At 43.1% G+C, this 26,392-nt stretch overlaps 1 protein-coding gene across 1 annotated transcript in view; it reads right to left on the bottom strand.

The window, feature by feature from the left end:
- TRIM39 (tripartite motif containing 39) overlaps positions 1 to 17,460 on the bottom strand; it is a 28,679-nt gene extending 11,219 nt beyond the window's left edge. The window contains exons 1-6 of the mRNA XM_070936695.1: positions 17,421 to 17,460; positions 12,160 to 12,352; positions 8,497 to 8,918; positions 3,955 to 4,050; positions 1,820 to 2,050; positions 454 to 476 (exon numbers count right to left, since the gene is read on the bottom strand). Coding sequence (XP_070792796.1) covers positions 454 to 476; positions 1,820 to 2,050; positions 3,955 to 4,050; positions 8,497 to 8,918; positions 12,160 to 12,199 — 812 coding nt within the window. The 5' untranslated portion in view covers positions 12,200 to 12,352; positions 17,421 to 17,460. The remainder of the gene's footprint in view (positions 1 to 453; positions 477 to 1,819; positions 2,051 to 3,954; positions 4,051 to 8,496; positions 8,919 to 12,159; positions 12,353 to 17,420) is intronic.
- Between the last annotated feature and the right edge of the window lie 8,932 nt (positions 17,461 to 26,392).

Raw genomic sequence — 26,392 nt, 5'->3', positions numbered from 1 at the left:
GTTTTTTTGTTTGTTTTTACTTTATTAATAATAAGAGCTCGATGTTGTATGCTTATGGATAACATCAAACCAGATGGTACAAACTATTTTTAATAATTTATTGTAACTAACATTCATATTAAGCCAAATGGACATTTTTCTTGGTATTATTATTTTTTTAAAATGGTCCCAAAATGCAATTCAAAGCCCAAGTGACATAGTAAATGTCACTAAAGACTGTGAATCCTGGTGCAAAGTATCCCACCTTAACTTCATTTTTTAAAAAAATAAATGAATTAAAAACATGGTGTCAATATAGGAACACATGCACATTTCTCCAGATACTCAACTTTGACCTTTCATTTTTAAATTAGTTGTATTGCTTCCCTGATGGTAACAATAACAATCTTGCCAGCCTCTATAAGAAGCAGCAACTGAACTATCGAATTCATTGAAAAGGAATTTGTTCCTTACCTCTCAAATGTGCTCCTCACGTCCTGCAAAAAGACAGGAAATAATATTAAGATTTCATCTGATCTTAGGAGATCCCACACATTAAATTTAAAAAATCCCATTGCATGAGGATCCCCATCAACTTATTCTGTCCTCTCACGGCATGTTTGCAGAGTTAGAAACCAACACATTTGAACAGGAAACTACAAGAACTACACAAATTGCACTCACAAAGCCACAGAAATGAGCTCTAGCCTCATCAACCATCAAATAAATATCAGTCGAAAGAGGATGGACACAGGAAACAAGATAGGCTTACACAACCTTGACAAGCAACCTAAAGCTGGCATTTGAAAATCACTTCAAATGAAAGAAAAGTGCAATTTTGAAGCTGCAGCAGTAGCAGACACTCAAAACTAATTAAATTACTCTGTGTGATCATGTAATATTGGTTCTTTTATTTCAATCACTTTTTCTAGCCATACACATCTTTTAAAGAAGTAAATAACATTGTAATTCTTGAGCCTTCCAAGGGAATAAACACTTTGGCATAAAGTTTAGAATGACAGAGATGGAAGGGTCCAACATTCCTATTAAACGCTTCCAAGAATGCTAGACTAGGACTAAGGGAGCCCTGACTCAACACCCCCCCCCCAATCCTGAATTTATTCTTTACATCATTCAATTTAATTGTCCTTATAAACCCATAAAAATGCAGGTAGACCTCAACTTATAACCAAAATCGAGACTAGAATTTCAGTTATAAATTGTTGCGGTCATAAGTTGAGAAATCCATGTGACTGGATCCAATTTTTTGACGGTTTTTATGGTGGCTGTTAAGCAAATCACACAATCGTTAAGTGAATCCATTCTCCCAAATGGGAGGGGTTTTTTTTTGTCAAAAATCAGCAAAATAAAAAACTTCACAAATCTCAGCCACATGATTGCAGCATACTGCAACTGTTTGTGATAGTCACTTGCCAAGCACCAAAAAATGTGGTAATGTGACTGTAGCCTGGTGCAACATTTTACCACAGCTGGAAAGGCTTTAATGGGCTGTAAACCAACTTTTCCAAGGCCAGTGCAACTTCAAACAGTCATTAAATGTCCAGTCGTAACTCGAGACTACCTAGAAGCAGCTAGGGTAGGCAGGCAATTACGTGTGCAGTCTTGAGTTCTTGAAAAATTGATATATATTCTCAGAAAGCATTTTCCTGTGGAAATTTCTTAAAATCTCCCAGATTTTTCCCTCTGATTCTAAACCCACTCCTTGTTATATGCCAAAACAATTTGACTTATACCAGAAATGCCCAGTTTCTTCCCAGAATACACTTTGTTCTCTAATTCACAGACAGCAGCACTTAAAATTCCTGGGGGGAGCTCATACCTGGAGCATGTCCATGCCTGACTGCAAACACTTTTCCTCGATTTCAGTGATAAGGCTGTTGAGGGCAATCCGTTGTTCTGACAGCTCCGTCACATTTTCCTTCAACTTCTGTAAAATTTCCTTCTCCTCATTTTCTAGACTTTGCATTAGCATGTCCTGCTCGTCGGCTATGAAGAGGTGCAGCTCCTCAAACTCATTAATGATGAGCTGACGACGGTCCTCAACCTTCCGCTGCAGATGCATAAGAAGAAACAGTTGGATTATTAAAACATTTCTATGTCTTGTTTCTTGACCTTCTTCGATGGATCAGTTACCGTATTTTTTGGAGTATAAGACGCACCTTTTTATTTATTTATTTATTTATTTATTATTTTATTATTCATATTTCTATGCTGCCCACTCTCCAAGGACTCTGGGCGGCTTACAACAATCGACAGTATACTAAATAGCATATTGCCCCCAACAATCTGGGTCCTCATTTTACCCACCTCGGAAGGATGGAAGGCTGAGTCAACCTTGAGCCAGTGAGATTTGATCCGCTGATCTGCTGAACTAGCAATCAGCTGAAGTAGCTACAGTACTGCACCCGAACCACTGCACCACCCCCTAAAAGGGGGTGAAAATTTACGTGCGTCTTATACATCAAATGTAGCCCCACCCACTCACTCGCCCCCACCCTCTGGCCTCTGCCTCACAGCAGTTACCACCTTGCATGCAAACAGCAAGAAAAAACAGCTCCTTTCAGCTTCAGCACAGCCTAATTAGCACAAATTATTATTATTATTATTATTATTATTGTTGTTGTTGTTGTTGTTGTTGTTGTTATTATTATTATTATTATTATTATTATTATTATTATTATTATTATTATTATTATTTATATTTTTATACCGCCTTTCTCCCATAGGACTCAAGGCAGTGTACAGTCAAGAAAAATATAGATACACAAACATCATAAAATTGCTAATTAAAATTATTATTATAACATAGTTTGACCCAATTAAATAGAACCTAAAATTAGATAACATTTTAAAAACATTCACATGTTCATATGTTTAGCCCCGCCTGTTGGAACATCAGGGTTTGATTGGATCTGCCTCCCGACTCTCAGCTGATTTGCTCTCAGCTGATTTGCTCAGGCTCTGCTGCTTGCTGCAGAGGTAAATTGCTGGAGCAGATTTTTTTCTCCCTTGTGCTAATCAAGCTATGCTGAAAACTGAAACTGAAAGTAAAGCAGGCTGTTTGTTGTAACGAGGCAAAATTGCTCAGAGGCAGAGGGAGATTTCTTTTTCTTTTCCTCACCAAAAAAGGTAGGTGCATCTTATACTCTGAAAAATACGGTATTTTTAATAAGCTTTAGTACTATTGTGTTATTTTTCTGAATGTTCTTAATGCCTCTAAATATCTCTGAAGAATTTACATTCGGACTCCTATCGGAGAAATTTTCTTTACAGGTAGTCCTCAATTTACGACCACAATTGGGGACAGAATTTCCATTGTTAAGCAAGGCAGTTGTTAAGCGAGGTTGATTTGATGACCTTTGTGCCATCGTTAGGGAAATCACTGCCGTGGTTAAATGAATCACCTGGTTGTTAAAGTGAAACCAACTTCCCCTATTGACTTTGCTTGTCCGAAGCTGACTGGGAAGATTGCAAATGGCGATCACGTCACCCCTGGAAATGACAACCGTTGTAAATATATGCTGGTTGTCAAGCTCCTGAATTCTCTTCATGTGACCGTGAGGACACTTTGACGGTTGTATTTACGAGGACTGGTTATAACTCTTTTTTTCCCCCCAGTGCCATTGTAACTTTGAATGATCGCTAAATGAATGGTTGCAAATCAAGGACTACCTGTATTGTTACTATTTGGAATATTACACTTTTTAAACATTTCTGAAAGCAGGAGCGGCCTTTCTTATCAGCGACCTGGGTATCATTTAAGGATTTGGTCATGTCATAAGCACTCTCAGCTGTAAGAAAAATGTGTAAATTAACTAAAGTGGGGACAAAGATACAAAAGGCTGAAGTTTAACATTACATTTTAAAACTGTTTTTCTTTTTGGCTATGGTGAAGAATTAAATTAGGAATAAATACTCTGTCCTTCGACAGTGAACAGAGGACTCAACACCTGCCTTGAGTTCCCCAGCCTTCTTTTCTTCTCGGGATTTGCAGTGGGCGATCTCTTGCAATTTCTTTTCCAATGGCCCCAAACATTTCTGCATCTTTGCCTGAATTAAAAAAAAACAAAAAACACCAAAAGTACCGTATCTGAGTCAGAGCCTGCAAAGGTAGCTAAAAGAATGAGCGTCAGAGCCTACGATTGCTTTGGGAAAATGCACACACAAGCACAGTAGCTGATATGAAGCATCAGATCATGGATAAATTAGCTGCCAGTTCAGCAATTCTGAGACTTTTTAGCTTTCTCAAAGAACTGCTTTATTGAATACATCATTTCGGCACAGTTAAAAAAACCAAACCAGCTGTGGCTAATTCCCGCGCTTTGAGTATAATTAAAGATTAGATAGCTCCCTCCCTCCTGGTCATATTGTCCAATTAGCTTTTCTGGCAACTCCTTGATAACCTCTTCCAGTCTCTGGCCAGCACCTGATAGGATGACCTTGCTTACACAAGATAGTAAGTTGTTGATGTCTGGTCTGGCATTCCAAAGCTCCCTCCTCCCTCCCAAAGTATGTCAAGCTGAGAAACTGAGAAACTGGCTGCGGACAGGCCGATCCGTTTCGAAGTTGACACTAGCTACGCTAAATCTCAACACTGATTATCAAGGCTCAGGGACAGGGTGGATTTGATTTAAATCGAGTTGATTTAAATCATGATTTAAATCACTAGTAAAAAGGCTTGATTTAAATCAACTCGATTTAAACCATAATTTTTAAGGAGCAACTGTCATCTCTGCTACTCCTTTGACCCACTGTTGACTCACCGATAGTCCCAGTGTTGCAGAATTTACAGCCTCATGCTACATAACTAAGCTCCATTTCATGATGAATAAACTAAATTATTTATGTATCTTAAATAGAAAACTATCTTACGATAGATTTTTACCCCAAAAGTTTTTTATTAAAATAAATTCGATAAAAATAAAAAAAATCCGATTTAAATAAAAAAAAACTGATTTTTTTTTTATTTTTTTAAAAAAATCATTGATTTTTATCCACCCTGCTCAGGGAAGAAGTTTCATTAGATAATATGTTAAAAGATGCCAATAGAGGTCTTATGACAATTCCTGTTGGCTACAAGAGCAGCAGCACACACCCAAAAGGGAACACGGAGCCTGGTGGAAACCTCTCCATACTTTCTGAGGAGCTTCTGGGTCTTCACATCGGTAGGCTCCATGTCCTCTTTTGGGGGTGTGCTGCTGCTCTTGTAGCCAAGCATTTCTAGGACTACAGCATCTGTGTATGTATCAGTTCATTAATACCCTGTTTCCCCCAAAGTAAGACGTCCCCTGATAATAAGCCCAATTGGGCTTTTGAGCACATGGCAATAAGGCCAAGCGCTTATTTCAGGATTCAAAAAAAAAAAATATAAGACAGGGTCTTATTTTCAGGGAAACACGGTAACAGGAATTGTCATTGGCATCTTTTAATATATTATCCAATGAAACTTCTTCCCTGAGCCTTGATAATCAGTGTTGAGAGTTTACTGTAGCTAATGTGAAGACCCAGAAGCTGTTGTGGTCCGCTGGTGGCCTGTGGAGCTGGCAGCAGAGTCGGACAGTGAGGAGGCTGGGGAGGAACATGGGCCAGTCTTGGAGTCTGGGGGAGGCTCGGACGAGAGCTCTGCGTCAGAGGCAGAGATGGGGCCAGGGCCATCTGGGAGTTATGTGCAGACTCCGGAGCCTCCAGAGTCGGACATCAGCAAGGCAGAGGAACAGGGAGAACCTGTTGCGCACATGCGCAGAGCTTCCAAAAGGCAAGAAGAGTTAAAGCAAAAGGGACGACTCGGGAGTAAGGCTTGGAGATGACTGGCCCCTCCCATAAGAAATAAAGGAGAAGCAACGGCACGTGGGCCTTTGCAGGAAGCAACGTTGTTCGTGCTGGCCAGTTTCACTTCTGCAGCTCCGTTTTGACGTGTCAAGGGTGGGTGCTTATCAGCTTTATCCCGAACGACTGTGGCAGGCATCTGTCGGACTCTTTACAACTATTTGGGACTCATCTGTGAATGAACAAAATTCACAGCCCTTGAAATAAAGAGGGTTTTTGGGACTCATTGTGTGCTTTTACTGTATCAGGAAGCCTAGGTCAGAACAGAAGCTCCTCAGAAAGTACGGAGAGGTTTCCACCCCAAGTCCAACTGCAGAGACTATATACCAGCCAGAAAGAGGGCAGGCTATGATAGTAACATCATGGAAGAAGGAATATGAGAATCTGGAAAAGTGTCAGCGCCTGCAAGAGGAACTAGAAGGCATGTGGACAGTAAAGGCCAAAATTGTCTCAGTGGTGGTAGGAGCACTTGGGGCTGTGACTCCTAAACTGGGACACTTTCAGCTCCAACAGTTCCCAGGAACAACCTCAATGCTCTCTGTCCAGAAGAGTGAAGTGCTAGGAACAGCAAAGATACTGCACAGAACCCTCAAACTCCCAGGACTCTGGCAGAGAACCCTAGATTGAGGAATGATGCAAAGAGGGATTTTTTAAAAAAATATATCTCCCATTTCAAATCTTACTCAGCCATGAATTTAAGACTTGATCTTTGATCAAGCAACCAATACCCAATACCCGTACTACTTTTTTTTTGAAGTTATTAATGCTGCCCCACAGCCAGAATTAGACAGGTGTCATTTCAATCTTATAGGAAGGCCATAGCTCAGTCTTGCATGCAAGAAGTTCGGTCTCTATCTCACATCCAATTATTGAATTCTGCCTGAGGTCCTGAAGAGTTGTAACTCTCTAATAAACAAACCAGAATCATCAACAGTCAATATTTTCATCTAGTACCACTTTATCTTTCATACTGATGTATTTAATGTAACTGATACTGATACAACCGGCCTCTTCCCAAGGAGCTAACAGAACTGGAACCCAAATGAGATTGCCAAGCAAAAGCAGGCATTCAGGGGAATACTGAGATTTGAAGAAATATAAAAATAAATCTCAAAACTTAACAACTGCTCAAAGGCCACCAGGAGCTACTGAATACTTGAACATCGGGGGGGTGGGGGGGGTGGGGGGGTGTTGGAGGTTGATACAAACAAAAAAACAAATGGGAGGGCAAGGCTGAAACAAAATGCCTTTAACAGTTTAAAATTGGGGATTTGTTGGTCATGAGCCCCAAAAGCTCAGAAGAAAACTCTGGTCCCAGTGACTGACCCAGATTGGGTCCTGCAACATTATCCTGGGACACGTATATATTTGCATTCATTCGTGAGTTTAAAGTTGCCTCTCACACTAGCACTTTCTAGCTACGTGGGAACCACAGAACTGCAAACCAGCATGAAAAGGCCACCTTCACTGAGACTCCAATACCCTCTGGAGCATCCTGGAGTAGAAAAGATTGTTCTAAGATACTTCGAAAGAAGACATGATCACCAACACTCTAGTTACAAAACAGGCTCTGAATATCATTTTTTAAAGCAAAACTTCAAAATATAACTGATCAAAAGACACACCGATACTATGCAAATTCATTTGATACAGAACCCAAGAAGAGGTATACAGGTAGTCATCAATTTATGACCGTAATGGAGCCTGCCGATTATGATTGTAAGTCGTGATAGTCATAAAGTGGGTTGTCACATGACTGACTAAATTTTATGGCCCTTTTTTTTTTTTGCAGAGGCTTTTAAGCAAAGGTGGCAATCATATGGCAAAGGCTGCAGAAGCTAAGTGAATCCATTGTTCTCTATGAAGCGTTTTTTGCAGTGGCGCAGTGGTTAGAATGCAGTGTTGCAGGCTAACTCTGCCCATTGCCAGGAGTTCGATCTTGACTGGCTCAAGATTGACTCAGCCTTCCAATCTTCCGAGGATGGTAAAATGAGGAGCCAGATTGTTGGGGGGGGCAATATGCTGACTCTCTAAAGTGCTTAGAGAGAGAGATGTAAGCACTATGAAGCGGTATATAAGTCTAAGTGCTATTGCTGCATGTCTATTTCTGGCAAAAAAAATTGTTAAATTGTGATCACGTGACCGTGGGATCCTGCCAACAGCCCAAAATTACCTCAGGAGGTAATTGGTTCCAGAGAGCCGGGGCAGCCACAGAGAAGGCCCTCCTCCACGGGCCCGCCAGCCGACATTGTTTAGATGACGGGACCCGGAGGAGACCAACTCTGTGGGATCTTACCGGTCGCTGGGAGCTATGTGGTAGAAGGCGGTCTCGAAGATAGCCTGGTCCTGAGCCATATAGGGCTTTAAAGGTAATGACCAACACCTTGAATTGCACCCGGAGACCAATAGGGAGCCAGTGCAGCTCACAGAGAATTGGTGTAATGTGGGTGTATCTAGGTGCACCCACTATAACTTGCGCAGCTATATGTGGTCATGTGATCACAGGAGATGGGCAGCACCCATTATAACACCGAACAGTCACTAAACAAGCAGTTATGAGTCGAGGACTACCTGTATATCATCCCACTGCTGGTCATGGTGATCTTTTACTCCTCCCTCTTGGTTGTAGGAAAGCTTTGTACCCATGGTGTGCTAATGCCATCATCCTACCTTGTATTCATGTGCGGCATCATCCAAGGACACAACTGTGTGGGAACGGTGTTGGTGGGAGATCTCGCATGCTAAGCAAACTGCCTCCTGGTCTTCCTTACAGAAGAGGCGAAGCACTTCGTTATGCTTCTCGCATAAGTTCTCATCCCGTATCTTTCGCTTATTGGTGACCTGGAGTTGCTTGGCAATCTCGACCATGTTGCCGAGCTGCCGGTTGGGCTTCAGAGAGCGGTGGCGGAAAGTCTTACGGCACACGGGGCAAGGGAAGTCTCGGTTCAAATCCTCCCACCAGCGGGTGATGCACACCCGGCAGAAGTTGTGGCCACAATCAATGATCACAGGGTCTTTCAGGTACTCCAGACAGACAGAACAGCTGGCTTCCACTTGGAGGTTCTCCAGAGGATTTGTGGTGGCCATGGCTCCTGTAACACAGAAGGGAAGGAACATTTTAGTCAGAATCAACCAAGTTCCCGGTTTAATATTTTATCGTATAGAGATCCCATCCTTTCTCTAGAAAACTCTAGAAAAGCTTACATGTGCTCTTCATGTAAGACACTGAAAGATTGTGATGGCAAATGGAAATTGGTCCTTCCCTGAACTTGGGAGTTTTAGATTCAACAAACCTAAAACTTACAACCACAATTGAGCCCAAAATTTCTGTTGCTAAGTGAGCTTTGCCCCATTTTACGACTTTTCTTACCACAGTTGTTAAGTGAATCACTGCAATGGTTAAGTTAGTAACACGACTTGTTAAGTGAATCTGGCTTTCCCAGACTTGGCTTGTCAGAAGGCCGCAAAAGGGGATCACACGGCCCTGGGACGCTTGTTGCCAAGTGGCCAAATTTTGATCATGTGATCGTGGGGAATCCTGCAACGGTCGTTAAGCGTGAAAAAGTTGTTCTTTTCAGTGCAGTTGTAACTTTGAACGGTCACTAAACAAATGGTTATAAGTCGAGGGCTACCTGTCCCCCCTCTGAAATTCAAGGAGGTTTCACTTCAAAAAGGTCAACACCAACAAAGATGATAGCTGAGGTGGGCATCCTACCAACAAGCACAGCAGGTGTCAGTGTTCCAGAAAAGACCCCAACTCCAAGTAAAGACTCTGAAGCAAGCATTTTTCAAAGTTCTCTTTACTAGAATAGGTAAACTGGCATGTCTGGGAAAACCGAGAGGTCCAGGTTTTCCCTCAGTAAATCAAAAAACCCCAAAACCATCCCCTCACCTCAGTCAATCACATGCTCCAATCAACCGCTGTCCCATCTCGAGACCTCACTCCAACCACTCCTTCTCCAGATGCAGGATCTCCCTGTCCTTGACCGACAGGAAGAATGCTATTAAGTCTACAGACAACCCCTCTACTAAATCCCCCCTCCTACTTTCCCCCACATGAGAAGGTGGCAGCATGGAAGCTTCTGGCCTAATATGGTTTCCAAAGCTGACAGGAGGACTGTGAAGGATCTAGATAGCCAAGAGGCTGAGAAGCCAAGAAATGGATGGCACGACTGCTAATAAACCTTCTAAAGCAGGAGTGTCAAACTCAAGGCCTGCGGACTGGATCCGGCCCTTAGGGTGCTTAGATCTGGCCCGTGGGGCCGCCCTGGAAACAACAAAGAACCAGCCTGTGGTGCCTCTTCTAGCAAAAACAGAGCTCAGGGAGGCTGTGCGCAGCCTGCCCAGGCTCCATTTTTGGCCACAACAGCCTTTTGCAACCCTCTGCCAGTGAAAACAGAGCTCGGGGAAGGCTGCACGTGCCCCCCCATCCCCCAGGGTCCGTTTTCACTGGAAAAGGGCTGCAGGAGGCTGTCACGGCTGAAAACGGAGCCTCAATGAGTGATGTCGAGCTGGCCACGCCCCCCCAGCTCCAAGGTCAAACATAAGCCTGATGTGGCCCTCAATCAAATTGAGTTTGACGCCCCTGTTCTAAAGATATCAGAAGCTAGAGGATTGTTAGGGTTCCGACTGCCAAACCCAACCAAGCCAGCAAATAGAGATGATTAGATCTCTTTAAGCGTAACTTTATTGAGTACATCATTTCAGCACGCATGAAGCAAAATCAACTCTAGCTATTTCCCCGCAATTTTCCCACAATTAAAGAATAGATATTTCCCTCCCCTCCTTAGCACAGGTCACATTGTCCGAAATTAAGTATACTGGTGTCTCCAGGGTCACTCCTTCAAGTCTCTGGCCAACACCTGTTGAGATGACCTTATTTATTTATTTATTATTTATTAGTCCAATTTATATGCCGCCCTTCTCTGTAGACTCAGGGTGGCTTACAATGCATTATAGCAATAGCCTGCATACTTTTTTGTATATACCTGCTTATTAGGGCTTTCGCACCACCACCCCCAGCGATGTTGTTCTATACAAAGTTGGCTTATTGCCCCCACAATCCAGGTCCTCAATTTACCTATCTCGAAAGAATGGAAGGACGAATCAACCTTGAGCCTGGTGAGATTCGAACTTGCACTAATTGCAGGCAGCTGGCAGCTAAGTGCTGGCACTTAACAGCACTTTAGTCCACTGCACCACCAAGGCTCTTGGTTCTCACTGGCCGATCTCTTGTTGATGTCTGTGCTAACATTCCAAATCTCTCCCCTCCCCTTCCCCACATACTGTGTGGCAAGCTGAGAAACGAAAAGATGGCTGCGGCAGCACAGACTGGTTTCGAAGTTGACAAGGATATCCAGAATTCTAAATGGGCCAATTCAGGGGATCTCCAAAGATGGGAAAAGTTCAAGTGGCCAAAATTAATCCACTTTTTAAAATCTTATCTCCTCAGTCATTGGTCAAAGTAGTGTACAATCACATTACTATAGACCTGAAAGGGATTCAGATCCGGCTGCCAAAAAGATGAAAATCATGTCAACCTGGACCACTTTCCCTTGAACAGAATATGCAACCTCTACAGCATTTCTAGGAAACACCATTCAAAGAACAAAAAAAAAATAAAAAAAAAAAATCCAAAGTGTTCTACAGTAAATCTACATAATGAAGCAATTAGCCAACAACAAACTTCTATTCTAGTTTTGCCCTGAGCAATCAAAATTTCCACACCAGCTATAAAAACGTGACTGAGCCAAAGGAGTTTCTCTAGAACAGGAGTGTCAAGCTTGATTTCATTGAGGGCCACATCAGGGTTGTGTTTGACCTTGAGGGGCTGGAGTGGGTGTGGCCAGGGTGGGCATGGCCAGCTCGATTGTGTCAGGGGCACCTGTGGTTGGCCGAGCACTCTGCCAGCGAAAACTGGCTCCTGAGCTCCGTTTTCAGCTGTGATGGCCTCCTGCAACCCTCTGCCAGCGAAAACGGAGCTCGGGAGGACCCACATGCAATCCTCCCGAGCTCTGTTTTCGCTGGCAGACACACCGTGGGCCAATCCTTTGTTGTTTCCAGAGCAGCCCTGTGGGCCAGATCTAAACACCCCACTCTTGAGTTTGACATCTCTGCTTTAGAACATCTCTTGATTACACAGTTCCCTCACTATGGAAACTATAAGCAGAGTTGCACTCACATCAAACTCTGTTAATCTGGCCTTAGCAATGAGGAAGGAGGTAGCAGAATGTCTATCATGCCCTACAGCAAAATTATTACAAGCTAATATTCACCCCTACATGAGATTAGACTGTTGGGTAGCTGTGATCAATGGCTTTAACAATACTCTACCTGCTTGATTTATCTGGAGCTGATCGATTATCACAGGCATCTTCTTCTTTGGACAGGAGTGTGGATAGTCGAGATTTATCCACAGGAACTGATGAGTAAAAGCAGCCCAAACATGAAAGCTGTTTCCTTTCGTTTCTTCTTTAAAAACCAATTTATCTTGCAAAATAAGATATTTCTTGTATAATCTGCTTATCTGGTCATGCCAAAAAGAAAACAAAATTAAAATTAATAAATACAGTACTTCATATTCATAAAACAGCTTCTATAGCTCAAAGCACATTAACTATATTATCTACTAACCTTAAAGAACACTAATACAGATAGAACTCAACTTATAACCGCAACTGAGCCCAAAATTGTCATTGCTAAGTTGAGCATTTTTTTTACTTTACTACCACAGTTGTTAAATGAATCACTGCAGTTGTAAATTAATCTGGCTTCCCCCACTGACTTGGCTTGTCGGCAGCTGGATAGGAAGGTTACAAATAGTGACCATATGTGCAAGTAGGGGGCAATATATTTTTTTTAAAAAAAGAAATGAATACATGCCAGTTGTCAAGCACCCAGATTTTGATCATGTGACTCTGGGGATACTGTAATGGTCATACATGTGAAAACTGGTCATAAACCACTTTTTTCAATGTGGTTGTAACTCTAAACCAGTGTTTCTCAACCTTGGAAGCTTGAAGATGGGTGGACTTCAACTCCCAGAATCCCAAGGTTGAGAAACACTGCTCTAAACCATCACTAAATGAACAATGTTAAGTTTACATTATTTCATCCAAATTGCAAACGTCTCCCTGACCTAAAAGCAACTCCTGGTTCAAGAAAAATCTGAATTCACAATCATTTGACTCAGCCCTTACCTTCGCAAGAGATACTATTACACAGATTTTGTAGAAATTCCTGATCATTATTAGGATTTTCCTAGACCATCAGTGATATTGTCAAAAGTGTTAAGGCTGTTCAATGACTGCAAAGGATACTGATGCTACTATTTTAAATGTGTTCTAACAACACGATTCCTCTCCATAGCACGGAAAGTACAATATATTTATTGCAGGAAAAACATAAGCCACAGCTATATGTGTCATAGTCAACAAGTGGCTAATATCCCAAATTGGTTGACAACATTGAGCATTTTTTGCTTACCAGAAGAGCGCTTACAAAGGGACAAACTTTGGTTTAGGCCAGAGGTCGGCAACCTTAAACACTCAAAGACCCACAAAGGCCCTAACCGGAAGCCCTCCGTTCAATTCTGGAGCCAACCGGAAGTCCGGTTCCCCCCACCAGTGTCTCCTCCTTGCATGGCATCCTTTTTCCTCTGCCGACAGGAAGTCCGGTTCCCCCCACCATAAGAGTCTCCTCCTAGAGCGGCGTCCTTTTTCCTCTACCTATCCTAACTGAAAGCCCTATCAATTGTGGAGCTGACTGGTGACAGGGAGCTGCAGCAGAGGGATGAAAGAGCCACATGCGGCTCCAGAGCTGCAGGTTGCTGACCCCTGGTTTAGGCATCTAAACAACTGATGATATACCAAATATTCCATCCGCTTTCCAAATTTCACTTCCAAAAAAGGCTGCCTTTTTAAAATTTGCCTTTGCTCCCTTTTCCTTCAGAATGTTGTGCTTGTGTGAAAACAACAAAGTTTGTCACCTTCGGTCTGTTGAGATACAGATTTATACCAATCCCCTGAAGAACACACAACAACCTGCTTCTTAGAACAACTGTTTCTCTGCCCAGAGACCCTCTTTACTTGAACGACAAGAAATTATCCTCTCCCTCAACACAACGAAAATGTGACTTATGACCATTTTACAAACTTACGACTGTTGCAGCATCTCCATGGTCATGACAACAAAACTCATATGCTTGCCAACTGACTCATATTTATGACGGTTTCAGGGTCCCAGGGTTATGTGATTACCTTTTGCAACCTTCTGACAAGAAAAGTTAAAGGGGAAGCCAGATTCACTTAACAACCATGATACTAACTTAATAATGACAATGATTCACTTAACAGCCGTGGCAAGAAATGTTGTAAAATGGGGCAAGATTCACTTAACAACTGTTTTGCTTTGCAATAGAAATTTTAGGCTCAATTGTGGTCGTAAGTCAAGGACTACTTTCATTTCACCAGTATTGCAATAGCACCACATGGTCATTTAGCAAGGAAAGGACCCTGGGTGAGTGGGTGCCTATCTGTGGCGAAGGGGCAGGGAAGGAGGCTTGATCCAGTGCATTTAATGCTCTAGCACAGGGGTCTCCAACCTTGGCAACTTTAAGACTTGAGGCCTTCAACTCCCAGAATTCCTCAGCCAGCTTTGCTGGGAGTTGAAGGCCACAAGTCTTAAAGTTGCCAAGGTTGGAGACCCCTGCTCTAGCAGGTTTGAAAAAGCGGCTTCATCCTTTTCAGACCCAGGACAGCCGCGCCAGCTGGGGGACATGGCCAGCTCAACATCACTTGTGTTGGGGGTGCCTGTAATGGCCAGTAGAGGCAACGCAGGCCGGTCCTTTGCTGTTTCCAGGGCGGCCTCACGGGCCAGATCTAAGCACCCAAGTGGTCTGGGCCCGGCCCATAGGCCTTGAGTTTGACACCCATGATGTAGGACAAAGAGGCAGAAGACTGGCACAAACACCAACCAGCAGTCAGAAGACATGATGAAAATTCTTTAATCGCACAACATAGAGGCAGATTTAACCATAGTTTAAATTGGGAAAACGTGGCCATCCTAGACCAAACTAAGTTCCAAAAATGCCAGAGAATTTCTAGAAACTTGGCACTCTGACAAACCAGCCATCAGTAGACACCTAGACATTAATGACATCTATAGACTATGCAAAAGAGACAATCAACCAGCCAAAAAGGAACAAAAAGACCCAAGCAACCCCCCCCCCCACCAGCAGTCAGCACCCGGATCAGCACCGATTAGATTACCAAGGTTAACATCAGACCACAATCAAGTAAATAATACCTCAATCAAGAAACTGCCAAAGAAGCCAACAGTAAACAGCCCAACCAAAGAATATCTAAGACCACTAGAATATAAACTGAGAGCAAACCTGACTCTTTACTAGCACTGATGGTATTACCTAGTAATGAAAAGTCTGTAAGAGAACAATCAAGCTGAGAGAACACCAAGGACTCCTAGAGAATTATCTTGTAGAGATTGGAGCATGGATCTTCGCAGGAAGAGGCTCTTACCAGTCCCTTCCAGCTTGGATTCTCTCCAGCTTTTCCACACTAGAAAGCCTCTCAGACAGGACTAGGACCTTATTCTAACCTGAAAATGGCTTCTTAAAATTATGCACTCTCCTGTGCTAAATCCAGCATTCTCCAATGACTTCTCTGAGAATGGTTTGGGAATTAAGTTCCCAGCCTAGTTGGGATGTTTAAAAAGGCTTTGGGTAAGAATGCAACTATCATCTTTTATGTCAAACACACATCTTGTCAGGCATGCAACTAGAATATAAACTGAGAGCAAACCCCACTCCATGTTACCCAGTTTGGGTAAGGAAAAGTTTATAAGAAAACAATCAAGCTGAAAGAACACCAAGGACTCCTGGATAATTACATTGTAGAGATTGGAGCATGGATCTTTCCAGGAAGAGGTCCAGAAACTGACTCTTTCAGGCTTTTACCAGTCCCTTCCAGCTTGGGATTCTCTCCAGCTTTTTCACACTAGAAAGCAGACAGAACAAGGACACTTCTGACCTTATCCTAGCCTGAAAAATTCTTTTTAAAATTATGCACTCCCTAAGTCCAACGTTCTCCAATTACTGCTCTGCCAATGGTTTGGGAATTAAGTTCCCAACCTAGTTGGGAAGTTTAAAAAGGCTTTGGATAAGAATGTAGGTATCCTCTTTTATGTCAAACACACAAATTGTCAGGCAAGCCACCAGAATATAAACTGAGAACAAACCACACTCCTCACTAGCTAGCACTGATGATGTTGCCCAGTTTGGGTAAGGAAAAGTCTGTAAGAAAACTATCAAGCTGAGAGAACACCAAGGACTCCTAGAGAATTATCTTGTAGAGATTGGAGAATGGATCTTTCCGAGAAGAGCCCAAGACACAGACTCTTTCCAGCTTTTCCCAGTCCCAATTTGGATTCCCTCCAGCTTTTCCACACTAGAAATCCTCTGAGACAGGGCTAGGATGCCTTCTGACCTTATTCTAACCTGAAAAACTCTTTTTAAAATTATGCATTCTCCTATGCTAAGTCCAACATTCTCCAATTACTGCTCTGCCAATGGTTTGGGAATTAAGTTCCCAGCCTAGTTGGGAAGTTTAAAAAGGCTTTGGGTAAGAACGTAACTATACTCTTTTATGTCAAAAAACACATCTTGTCAGGCAAGCCACTAGAATATAAACTGAGAGCAAACCCCACTCCTTACTAGCATCGATGTTACCCAGTTTGGGTAAGGAAAAGTCTATAAGAGAACAATCCACCTGAGAGAACACCAGGGACTGCTAGAGAATTATCTTGTATAGATTGAAGCGTGGAGCTTTCCAGGAAGAGCTTCAGCAATGGACTCTTTCCAGCTTTTACCAGTCCCTTCCAGCTTGGATTCTCTCCAGCTTTTCCACACTAGAAAGCCTCTCAGACAGGACTAGGACCTTATCCTAATCTGAGAATGGCTTTTTAAAATTATGCATTCTCCCCTATGATAGTCCAACATTCAATCCAATTACTGCTCTGCCAATGCTTTGGGAATTAAGTTCCCAGCCTAGTTGGGAAGTTTAAAAAGGCTTTGGGTAAGAATGCAACCATCATCTTTTATGTCAAAAAACACATCTTGTCAGGCAAGCCACTGGAATATAAACTGAGAGCAAACACCAAGGACTGCTAGGGAATTCTCTTGTATAGATTGGAGCGTGGATCTTTCCAGGAAGGGCTCCAGCAATGGACTCTTTCCAGCTTTTACTGCTCTGCAAATTGTTTGGGAATTAAGTTCCCAGCTTAGTTGGGATGTTTTAAAAGGCTTTGGTAAGAATGTAGGTATCATCTTTTATGTCAAAAAACACATCTTGTCAGGCAAGCCACTGGAATATAAACTGAGAGCAAACCCCCCTCTTTACCAGCATCCATGTTACCCAGTTTGGGTAAGGAAAAGCCAATATAAAGAAATCAGCCAAGCTCAACCAAGGATTTCAATCCTGAGCTCCAAAATATTCTCCCTTTTTTTATTAGCAAGTAAAAAAAATTAGTACTTTTATCAGTAACACAATTGCAAAGGTTTGCAATGGAAATCAACCTACCTTCCCCCCGTGTAAAGCCACGCGAGGGGGAGAGTCAGAGGGGAAGCGGCTGCGTTGGCCGCGCAGGAAAGGCTGGAGCCCTCCGAGGGTCCAACGAGGCGGGCAAAGGCGGGACTGCCATAGGGCTGGGCTGGACCGGACGAGCTTGGCTAGGCAGCTGCCATCAGGCCCCGGCCAGGAGCCCAGGCCTCAGCCTCCTCCTCCTCCTCCCCTGCCTCCCTCCCCGCCGAAGCCTCGGTTCCCGCGGGCGGCAATCAGGCACGGCCTAGCCCGCCTGCAGCCGCCCTCATCTCTCTTCCTCCCCCACCCCCCACCCCTCAACGCAGAAGACTCTCCGCTCTGCGCGTCACCGGAAGCGGCCCTTCTAGCCCCGCGGAGACCATGGGATCCCGCGAGGCCGGTTCTGCTCTCCGACTCGATGGTGAGGAGGACTCTTGGGCTTTTTTTTTTTTTTTTTTTTTAAATCGAGGATCACAGTGGCAAGCCCTTTCCTGGGTGCCTAAGTTCAAGGGTTTTTTTTTTCCGGTTGGCCGTAGACTCGTACTTGTAGAGTTGTAAAAGAACGCGAACTTCTGGGATCGCTTTGATGATTCTTCCCTCCACGCCGCCGCCGCCGCCGCCGCCACACACACACACACACACACACACACACACACACACACACACACAGAGACAGACAAAGAGATAAACATACAGACTTCCCTTTTGGGGTAGGGTAGGGCGTTTTTTAGGGCGGAAGTGAGAGAATAACGAAGCAACGAAGACTTCAACTCCCAGAATTCCTCAGCCAGCCTGGCCGAAGGAATCTCACATTCCGAATTGCCTTAGAAGGCGGGGCGTTTAGGACAGTGTTTTTTTTTTTCCCCAACTTTGGGAATTTGCTCTTTAAGAGGTATGGACTCCAAATCCCAGAGTGCTCTCCAACAAGCATGCTGGCTGGGGGAATTCTGGGAGTTGAAGTCCGCATCTCTTAAAAATGCCCAAGGATGAAAAACGCTGATTTATATGAAATGCTTGGTCTTTGCGGATTTTACCATAGTAAAATGCAGCATCAGCCAGCATCAGTGGTGGGTTTCAAAATTTTTTACTACCGGTTCTGTGGGTGTGGCTTGGTGGGCGTGGCATGGCTTGGTGGGCATGACAGGGGAAGGATACTATAAAATCTCCATTCCCTCCCCACTCCAGGGGAAGGTTACTGCAAAATCCCCATTTCCTCCCAACCAGCTGGGACCTGGGAGGCAGAGAAAATAGATGGGGGCGGGGCCAGTCAGAATTTTTACTACCAGTTCTCTGAACTACCATATTTTTCAGAGTATAAGACGCACCTACCTTTTTTGGCGAGGAAAACAAGAAAAAGAAATCTGCCTCTGCCTCCCAGCAATTTTGCCTCCTTACAGCAAACAGCCTGCTTTACTTTCATTTTCGCTTTCAGCATTGTTTGATTAGCAGAAGGAAGAAAAAAAATCTGCTCCAGCAATTTACCTCTTTGCAGCAAGCAGCAGAGCCTGTGCAAAACAGCTGAGAGCAAATCAGCTGAGAGGGAGGTGCAACTTGTGCTAATTAGGCTGTGCTGAAGCTGAAAGGAGCTGTTTTTCTTGCTGTTTGCTTGCAAGGAGGTAACTCCTGCGAGGCAGAGGCCAAAGGGTGGGGGGCCAGTGGGTGAGCGGGGCTACATTTGATGTATAAGACGCACCTAAATTTTTCCCCCCTTTTAGGGGGGGAAAAAGGTGCGTCTTATACTCCGAAAAATACAGTACTCAAAATTTCCGCTACCGGTTCTCCAGAACTGGTCAGAACCTGCTGAAACCCACCTCTGGCCAGCATGGTTTATGCGATGCAACTGGGAAGAGAAACCTGGGCAAGAACATGTAGACCTCCGTTCAGTTCACAAATCTTAAAAGTTGCCAAGTTTGGAGAGCCCTCGCTTTAAGACAAGAGCCACCGCGCCAGCAAATGAGGAAGCAAAGCGCCCGTGGCTAAGGGAGGCATGGAGACATACGTTCCACTTGACACACGTGCATTAAAAGAGCACCAAGGAACTCCCTCATTTCAATCCTGAGCTACAAATATTCTTCTTTATTGAGACTTCTTTCTGAACGGCACTCAGCCCTCAGGCAATGCAAATGTTGATGCTTTTATGGCACAAGTGGCACAAATGCCAAGACTTCCCAGCATGCAAGATGTAATATACTTAGTGGCAGTGGTGAAATTCAATTTTTTTTAATACCGGTTCTGTGGGTGTGGCTTGGTGGGCATGGTGGGTGTGGCTTGGTGGGTATGGCAGGGGAAGGATACTGCAAAATCTCTATTCCCTCCCCACTGCAGGGGAAGAATACTGCAAAATCCCCACTCCTGGGGGAAGGATATTGCAAAATCTCCATTCTCACCCCACTCCAGGGGAAGGATACTGCAAAATCTCCATTCCCTCCCCATTCCAGGAGAAGGATACTGCAAAATCCCCACTCCTGGGGGAAGGATACTGCAAAATCTCCATTCCCACCCCACGCTGGAACCAGCTAGAGGTGGTATTTGCCGGTTCTCCAAAGTACTCAAAATTTCCGCTACCGATTCTCCGAACTACTCAAAATTTCTGCTACCGGTTCTCCAAACTACTAAAAATTTCCGCTACCGGTTCTCCAGAACCTGCCAGAACCTGCTGGATTTCACCCCTGCTTAGTGGTGGAAAATAGAAGCCTGAGCTAATTTAATGAATGTCCTGAGCAGTAATAGGATAAAGCAGCATACTGACTGTAAGAAACTATGAGCGATTTTTTTTCCACGCATGCCAACTTTATGCACAAGGGTTAACCAGAGATGAGAAACCTCTCATCTGACTCACTCTTTGCATCAAAACCAGTCAAAGTGCAGATGGAAAATAGCAACCGCCACTCAATTGCCCGCAAAGGAGCAAGAATTTGACTGGGGAAGAAGCCTTCAGGGGCTTCGTGAGGGGTGATAAAGGCAGGGATGTCCCCGGATTAGGGATACATTTGCCGGTGGTGTGGCCGACACATATTTTGAAAGACTGAGGATTGTTAGAATCACTGTGTAGCACCCCAAAAGCTCTGAGAAATATCCAACCTATCTGGGTGCTTTGCTTTCTTTTATTCAATTCCGATCCCGCCTTTCCATTCCGTCAAACAGCCAAGGTCTCTAGCAAAAACTAACATACCAAAAAGAGGGTTAAAGACCACGCTGTGGGTCTTGTTGGAAAAGGCAATGATGTTTTTCAAAAGTGGTGAAACTCGGAAGGGATTCCCAGTTTCCCACCGAGTTTCTTGAGATTGGAGCACATTGACCAACCCTCACAGGTCTTGCTTTAAACGCTTCACAACAAAGCTTCAGCAGATGGCAGCACAAAGCCCAATTTGGCTGAAGCTCAGCAGGCTGGCTTCTTTTGCAGATATTTTATTTTATTTCTATAGCTGCCCATCTTGAACTCGTGACTCTGGGTGAGGAACGGTCGTAAAATAGTTAAAAACAGTTACGATATAATACAAAACGAAATAGATACCTGCCAGACCAGAAGAAATGTCACCAAAGATGCTATTATAGCTCCTTTCCTGCGCGAGCTGCATTGGCTTCCGGTGGACTTCCGGGTGCGCTTCAAGGTGTTGGTGATCACCTTTAAAGCACTCCATGGCTTAGGGCCAGGGTACTTACGGGACCGCCTTCTGCCACCAATAGCCTCCCACCGGCCGGTTCGCTCCCACAGAGAGGGCCTCCTCAGGGTGCCGTCGGCCAGACAATGCCGGCTGGCGACCCCCAGGAGGAGAGCCTTCTCTGTGGTGGCACCTACCCTATGGAACAATCTACCCCCAGAGATATGAGTGATCTCCGACCTCCGGACTTTTCGTCGGGCCCTAAAAACTTATTTTTTTCAGTTAGCCGGTCTCTCTTGATTTTAGGGTTAGTTTTAAAATTTTAATATTGATTTTAAATTGACAAGTTTTAAATTACGGGCCAAATTTATAAATTATTTTAACTCTATTTTTAACTGTAATGTTATGTATAGATGTTTTTATTTTGGCCCTGAGTCCGAAAGGAGAAGGGCGGTATAGAAATTTGAAAAATAAATAAATAAATAAATAAATAAATAAATAAATAAATAAATAAATAAATAAATAAATAAAATATATGGGTAAATATATGGGTAAAATATATGCAGGAAAGCTACACTGACGCAGCTGCAAAGGATCGAGCTGCAATGATTTGCGAATGGACCTTGCGGAGCTCAGAATCACTTGCAGAGCATCAGTCTGAATGAGCCCATTTCAGCTGAGCCTGTGTGAGATACCAGATTGAAGCCATGGTAAGGATTCAAAGGATCCAGTAGTGTGGCTGTGCCTCTCCCGCTTCCACAGAAGACTGAACTAAGGTTCAACCAGTGAGCTTTTTATCTGAGTAGATGTGCATGGAATTTGACTTTCAGCAAGTCTATTGGAGCGGATGTACCTATCCATCCATCCATTCCTCCATCCCAGGGGTGGGTTCTAAATTTTTTTACTACTGGTTCTGTGGGCGTGGCCTATTTTGTGGTCGTGGTTTGATGGTCATGTGACAATTCTTTAGGATTTAGCAGAGATACTGGTCTACCAGGCTTTTAACTGCTTGCAGAGCTGTACCGGTCTACCCATTTGTTCTTGGAGCGTTCTGGTCTACCCATTTGTTTTTGGATGCACCAGTCTACCCATTTGTTTTTGGAGGCACCAGTCTACCCATTTGTTTTTGGAGGCACCGGTCTACCCATTTGTTTTTGGAGGCACCGGTCTACCCATTTGCTTTTGGAGGCACCGGTCTACCCATTTGTTTTTCGAGTGCACTGGTCTACCACCACACTGCCTTTTAACACTGATTAGCTGTAGGGCGGTCCTTTGAAGTCCTGTGGCAAGAGTTTAAACAGTTTTTTTCCTTCTAGCGGCTAGCCGATCAGCTGGGACTCGAGAGACAGCGCATAGATTGGGGGCGGGGCCAAATAAAAGGTAAGAATAATGCGGGGGCAGGTACCTTCTGAACAAAGAAAACCGGTTCGGTGACGTCATATCATCACCGCTACCAGCTTGGCCAAACCGGGCCGAACCGGGAGGAACCCACCACTGCTCCATCCATTACAGGGGATTGTGATAGAAAACTGCTGGCAGAAAAAGGCCTGGTGGTCCATTCAGTCTGCCCTTTGAGTTTTTAATTTATTTTATTATCCCAAAGGTGCTTTTTCAGGAGGCAACTGTGTTTTCTTGTTTTTTCTTTTGAAGACGTTTCGCTTCTCATCCAAGAAGCTTCTTCAGCTCTGACAGGATAGTGGGGAATGGAAGGATTTATATTCCTTGCAGACAGCTGGTCATTTGCATCCTTTTAGAGGGTCGTTGAAGCACTTGGAGATTTATCTGTGTCCTAAGTAGTGCTCCTGGTACCTGTAGTCTGCAATTTTTTTTTCTGGAAATCCATTCCTAATCCCACACTGTTCAAAGGGTGTTCATCCCAAATTGTATAGCTAAAAGTCTATAGAGATTCTCAGTCTGTATCTGTATTCTAAAAGTCTGTAGAGACCCTGAGGACACAGATAAACCTCCAAGGGCTTCAAGGACCCTCTAAAAAGGATGCAAATGACCAGCTGTCTGCAAGGAATATAAATCCTTCCATTCCCCACTATCCGAGCTGTCAGAGCTGAAGAAGCTTCTTGGATGAGAAGTGAAACGTCTTCAAAGAAAAACCAGAAAGTCCATTTGCCACCTGAAAATGCACCTTTGGGACAACCATGACCTGGATAACAGAATCTCTACAGAATTTATTTTGTTATTTTTAAAAATTTTGTCGGATGGTGAACATGTGTTTATCTCAAGCATATTTAAACTCAATTACAGGTAATCCTTGACCTACGACACAATTGAGCCCAAAATTTCTGTTAAGTGACTTTTGCCCCATTTTACAACCTTTCTTGCCTCAGTCGTTAAGTGAATCACTGCATTTGATAAGCCAGTAACCTGGTTGTTAAGTGAATCTGGCTTCCCCATTGACTTGTCAGAAGGACGCAAAAGGGGATCACATGACCTTGGGGACACAGCAGTGGTCATAAGTATGAACCAGTTGCCAAGCATCTGAATTTTAATCACATGATTGTGAGGATGCTGCAAAGGTCGTAACTTTGAAAAACGGTCGTAAGTCAATTTTTCAGTGCCATTGTAACTTTGAATGGTCACTAAATGAACTGTTGTAAGTTAAGAACTACCTGTACTTATGATTGACTTATCACCTCTGCTGGAAGTTGATTCCAAGCTTCCACTACTCTGTGAAGCAATACCTTCTAACATGATTTTTGAACTTCCCTCCTTCAGGTTGAGGTTATACAGAGTTCTGATAATGACAAGAAAATTCCATGAATCTATATATGCGCAGAAATGGACAAATTAACCTTAGAGTTACAGGACAAGGAAGACTCAAAATATTTTACAATATGGAATAGATGGTACCAGTGGATAAACCAGAGGAGGGGGAATGGGTAAAGATGAAATCCATAAGAAATCAGTACAATTAAAAACAGCACTGTCAGAGGGATAGAAAAGGAAATAAGTCACTGTGTGTATGTATATATGTATATATAATAATAGAAATTAGTAGGTGAAGTTGTGTACTGTATATGTAAATTTGTTTTTGATTAAGAGAAACTTGTATGTTTTAAATGTTTTTTAAGAATGAATAAAGCTTTGTTTTAAAATTTAAAAAAAAAAAGAAAATTCCATTAATATATTCTTAGGAACTAGTAGAGAAGATCCAGAGAGAGAAAAGACAACATTCTGTCATCCCTGAGATGTTTGCAGTTTTCATAAACAATCGGTGCTATTCTTACCCTCTTCCTTTTTTTTTTCTTTTTTTTTTTTTGCTATTAGAGGAAAAATGTGTGGAAGAGGAAACATAAAACCCTTGTTCATAGCTAGAAATTTCAGAAAGAGGAGTTGGATTGGAGATAGTAAGAGTGCTTGTTGCATTGCCAACAGTGAGACCATGAGGGGGAACAGGTGTCTTGTCCTCTTTCTAGAGACCTCTATAGCTTTTTCTAGTGGTATTTATGTCTAAGGTGAAAACTCTTTATCTATAATAGGAGAGATGGATATTGAATTCTGAAACCCTCCGAACAATAAGTGGGTGTAAGTCCAGGGCCTAAAAATTCCACATTTGATGTTGATACTGAAACATTTTATCTACAGATCAAACAGTTGAAAGTTGTTCCAGGTTCTCAATGTCCGTCACTGGTATGGTTGATCCACCTACACAAGTACAAGCTGATTTCTGAAATATAGATGTGTGATTAAATTAAAAAGCTAACTGCCCACAGATTAAAAGGTCCCTTCTTCTCTTTCCATGCCAAAGTCTATCCAAGTCTTTGCTGACAGACTTGGGAGTACACAGGCATGGTTCAGCTTTGGCTACTTATAGTCTGTGTTCTTCTCTTCATCACAATGGGAGGTAAGTCCCTAATAAAAATAGGGATATTGTCAATCTATTATTCCCACCCTCACAAACATTTGCTGACATCAATTGTACCCTAAGCTCTCTTTATTGAAAATTACTGATGGTCAACCAGGTCTAAGGGAATAAAGCAAAAAGTTGAGCACTCAGCATCAAAAACATGATTGTTATTGCTGTTAGCATAATGAGATAGAGGTCTTCATTAGGATCATTGGAGAAAGAAAGTCTTTAAATTCCCCCTTTCTACTAAAGATTTAATATAGCTGACCCTCCCCACTGCTTCTAAAGAGTGAAAATATTGGTTTTGGCTGCATTGGGGTGAGTCCTTCGCTTCTGGCACTTCAGCCATATGTCTTCTAAAAAGCCCAATACATTCCCCAGCCAGGTGCTAATCTGTAACCAGAGGCTATCTTCATGGAATTAGGGGATCTCTTTTCTCAGGTAGCCTGAGAGCAGATCAAGAAATCCTCTTTACCTTTTGCGATATCTTGTCAAATATGTAATTAATGGGAATGAATTGGATAGCCAGGCTTTTCCAACAAAGGCAGTGGTGAAATGTAAAATTTGTTACTACCGGTTCTGTGGGCTTGGCTTGGGGGGGGTAATGTGACTGGGTGAGCGTGGCCAACTTTTTTTTTTTTTTTTACTTCTAAAAGCATTTTTTCTACAACCTCTTCAGCCAAAGAGGTTGCAGAAAAAAATGCTTTTAAAAGCCTCTGATGATCAGGCAACTCAGCTGGGATTCGGCCAAGCGGTTGTAGAAAAAATGCTTTTAAAAGTTAAAAACAAAGCCTCTGATGATCATGCGACTCAGCTGGGCATGGGGGGGGCACAGGCATTTTTGCTATCGGTTCTCTGAACCACCTGCCACCATTGCTACCGGATCGGGCGATCCGGTCTGAACCGGGAGCATTTCACCCCTGATCTATGGACTAGGATTACTAATTAGTCCAGCTGAGCCCAACATCGATAAGGTATTTTATAGAACAGATACTTGCAGTGATGTTTAAACCAAACATTATCTACCATTAATACTTGTTCCTTTTCAACGGTTTGTATTAGTAATATATAGATAGCTTGATGGAGCCCTAGTGACACAGTGGTTAAGTGAAGTATTGCAGGCAAACTCTGCCCCCAGCCTGGAGTTCAGTCCTGATGGGGCTCAAGGTTGACTCAGCCTTCCATCCTTCTGAAGTTGGTAAAATGAGGGCCCAGATTGTTGGGGTCAATGTGCAAATCATGCTGACATTGTAATTGAGTGCTGTGCAGCGCTGTGGGGCAGTATATAAGTCTAAATGTTATTGCTATTGTTATTGATACGGATTTCTATATCTCTACTAGAATAACCTAACTTTGTTGTAGTTTAGAAACAGCAAAGCAGGAAACATGACATTATCTGAATATTGTACATGAAGAGTGAATGAATGGGGGAGAAGAACCAAAGTGCAGAGCAAACACATTTTAAAGACATTATCGGCCTGTAGCTTGCTGGGTTTAAAACCCTACAT

This window comes from Pituophis catenifer, unplaced genomic scaffold, assembly GCF_029215685.1.
Source record: "Pituophis catenifer annectens isolate HBS135680 unplaced genomic scaffold, rPitCat1.0.hap2 SCAF_2, whole genome shotgun sequence".
Classification (NCBI taxonomy): domain Eukaryota; kingdom Metazoa; phylum Chordata; class Lepidosauria; order Squamata; family Colubridae; genus Pituophis; species Pituophis catenifer.
Note: the sequence above shows the minus strand (reverse complement) of the source record. Positions and strands in the feature narration are given on the sequence as shown.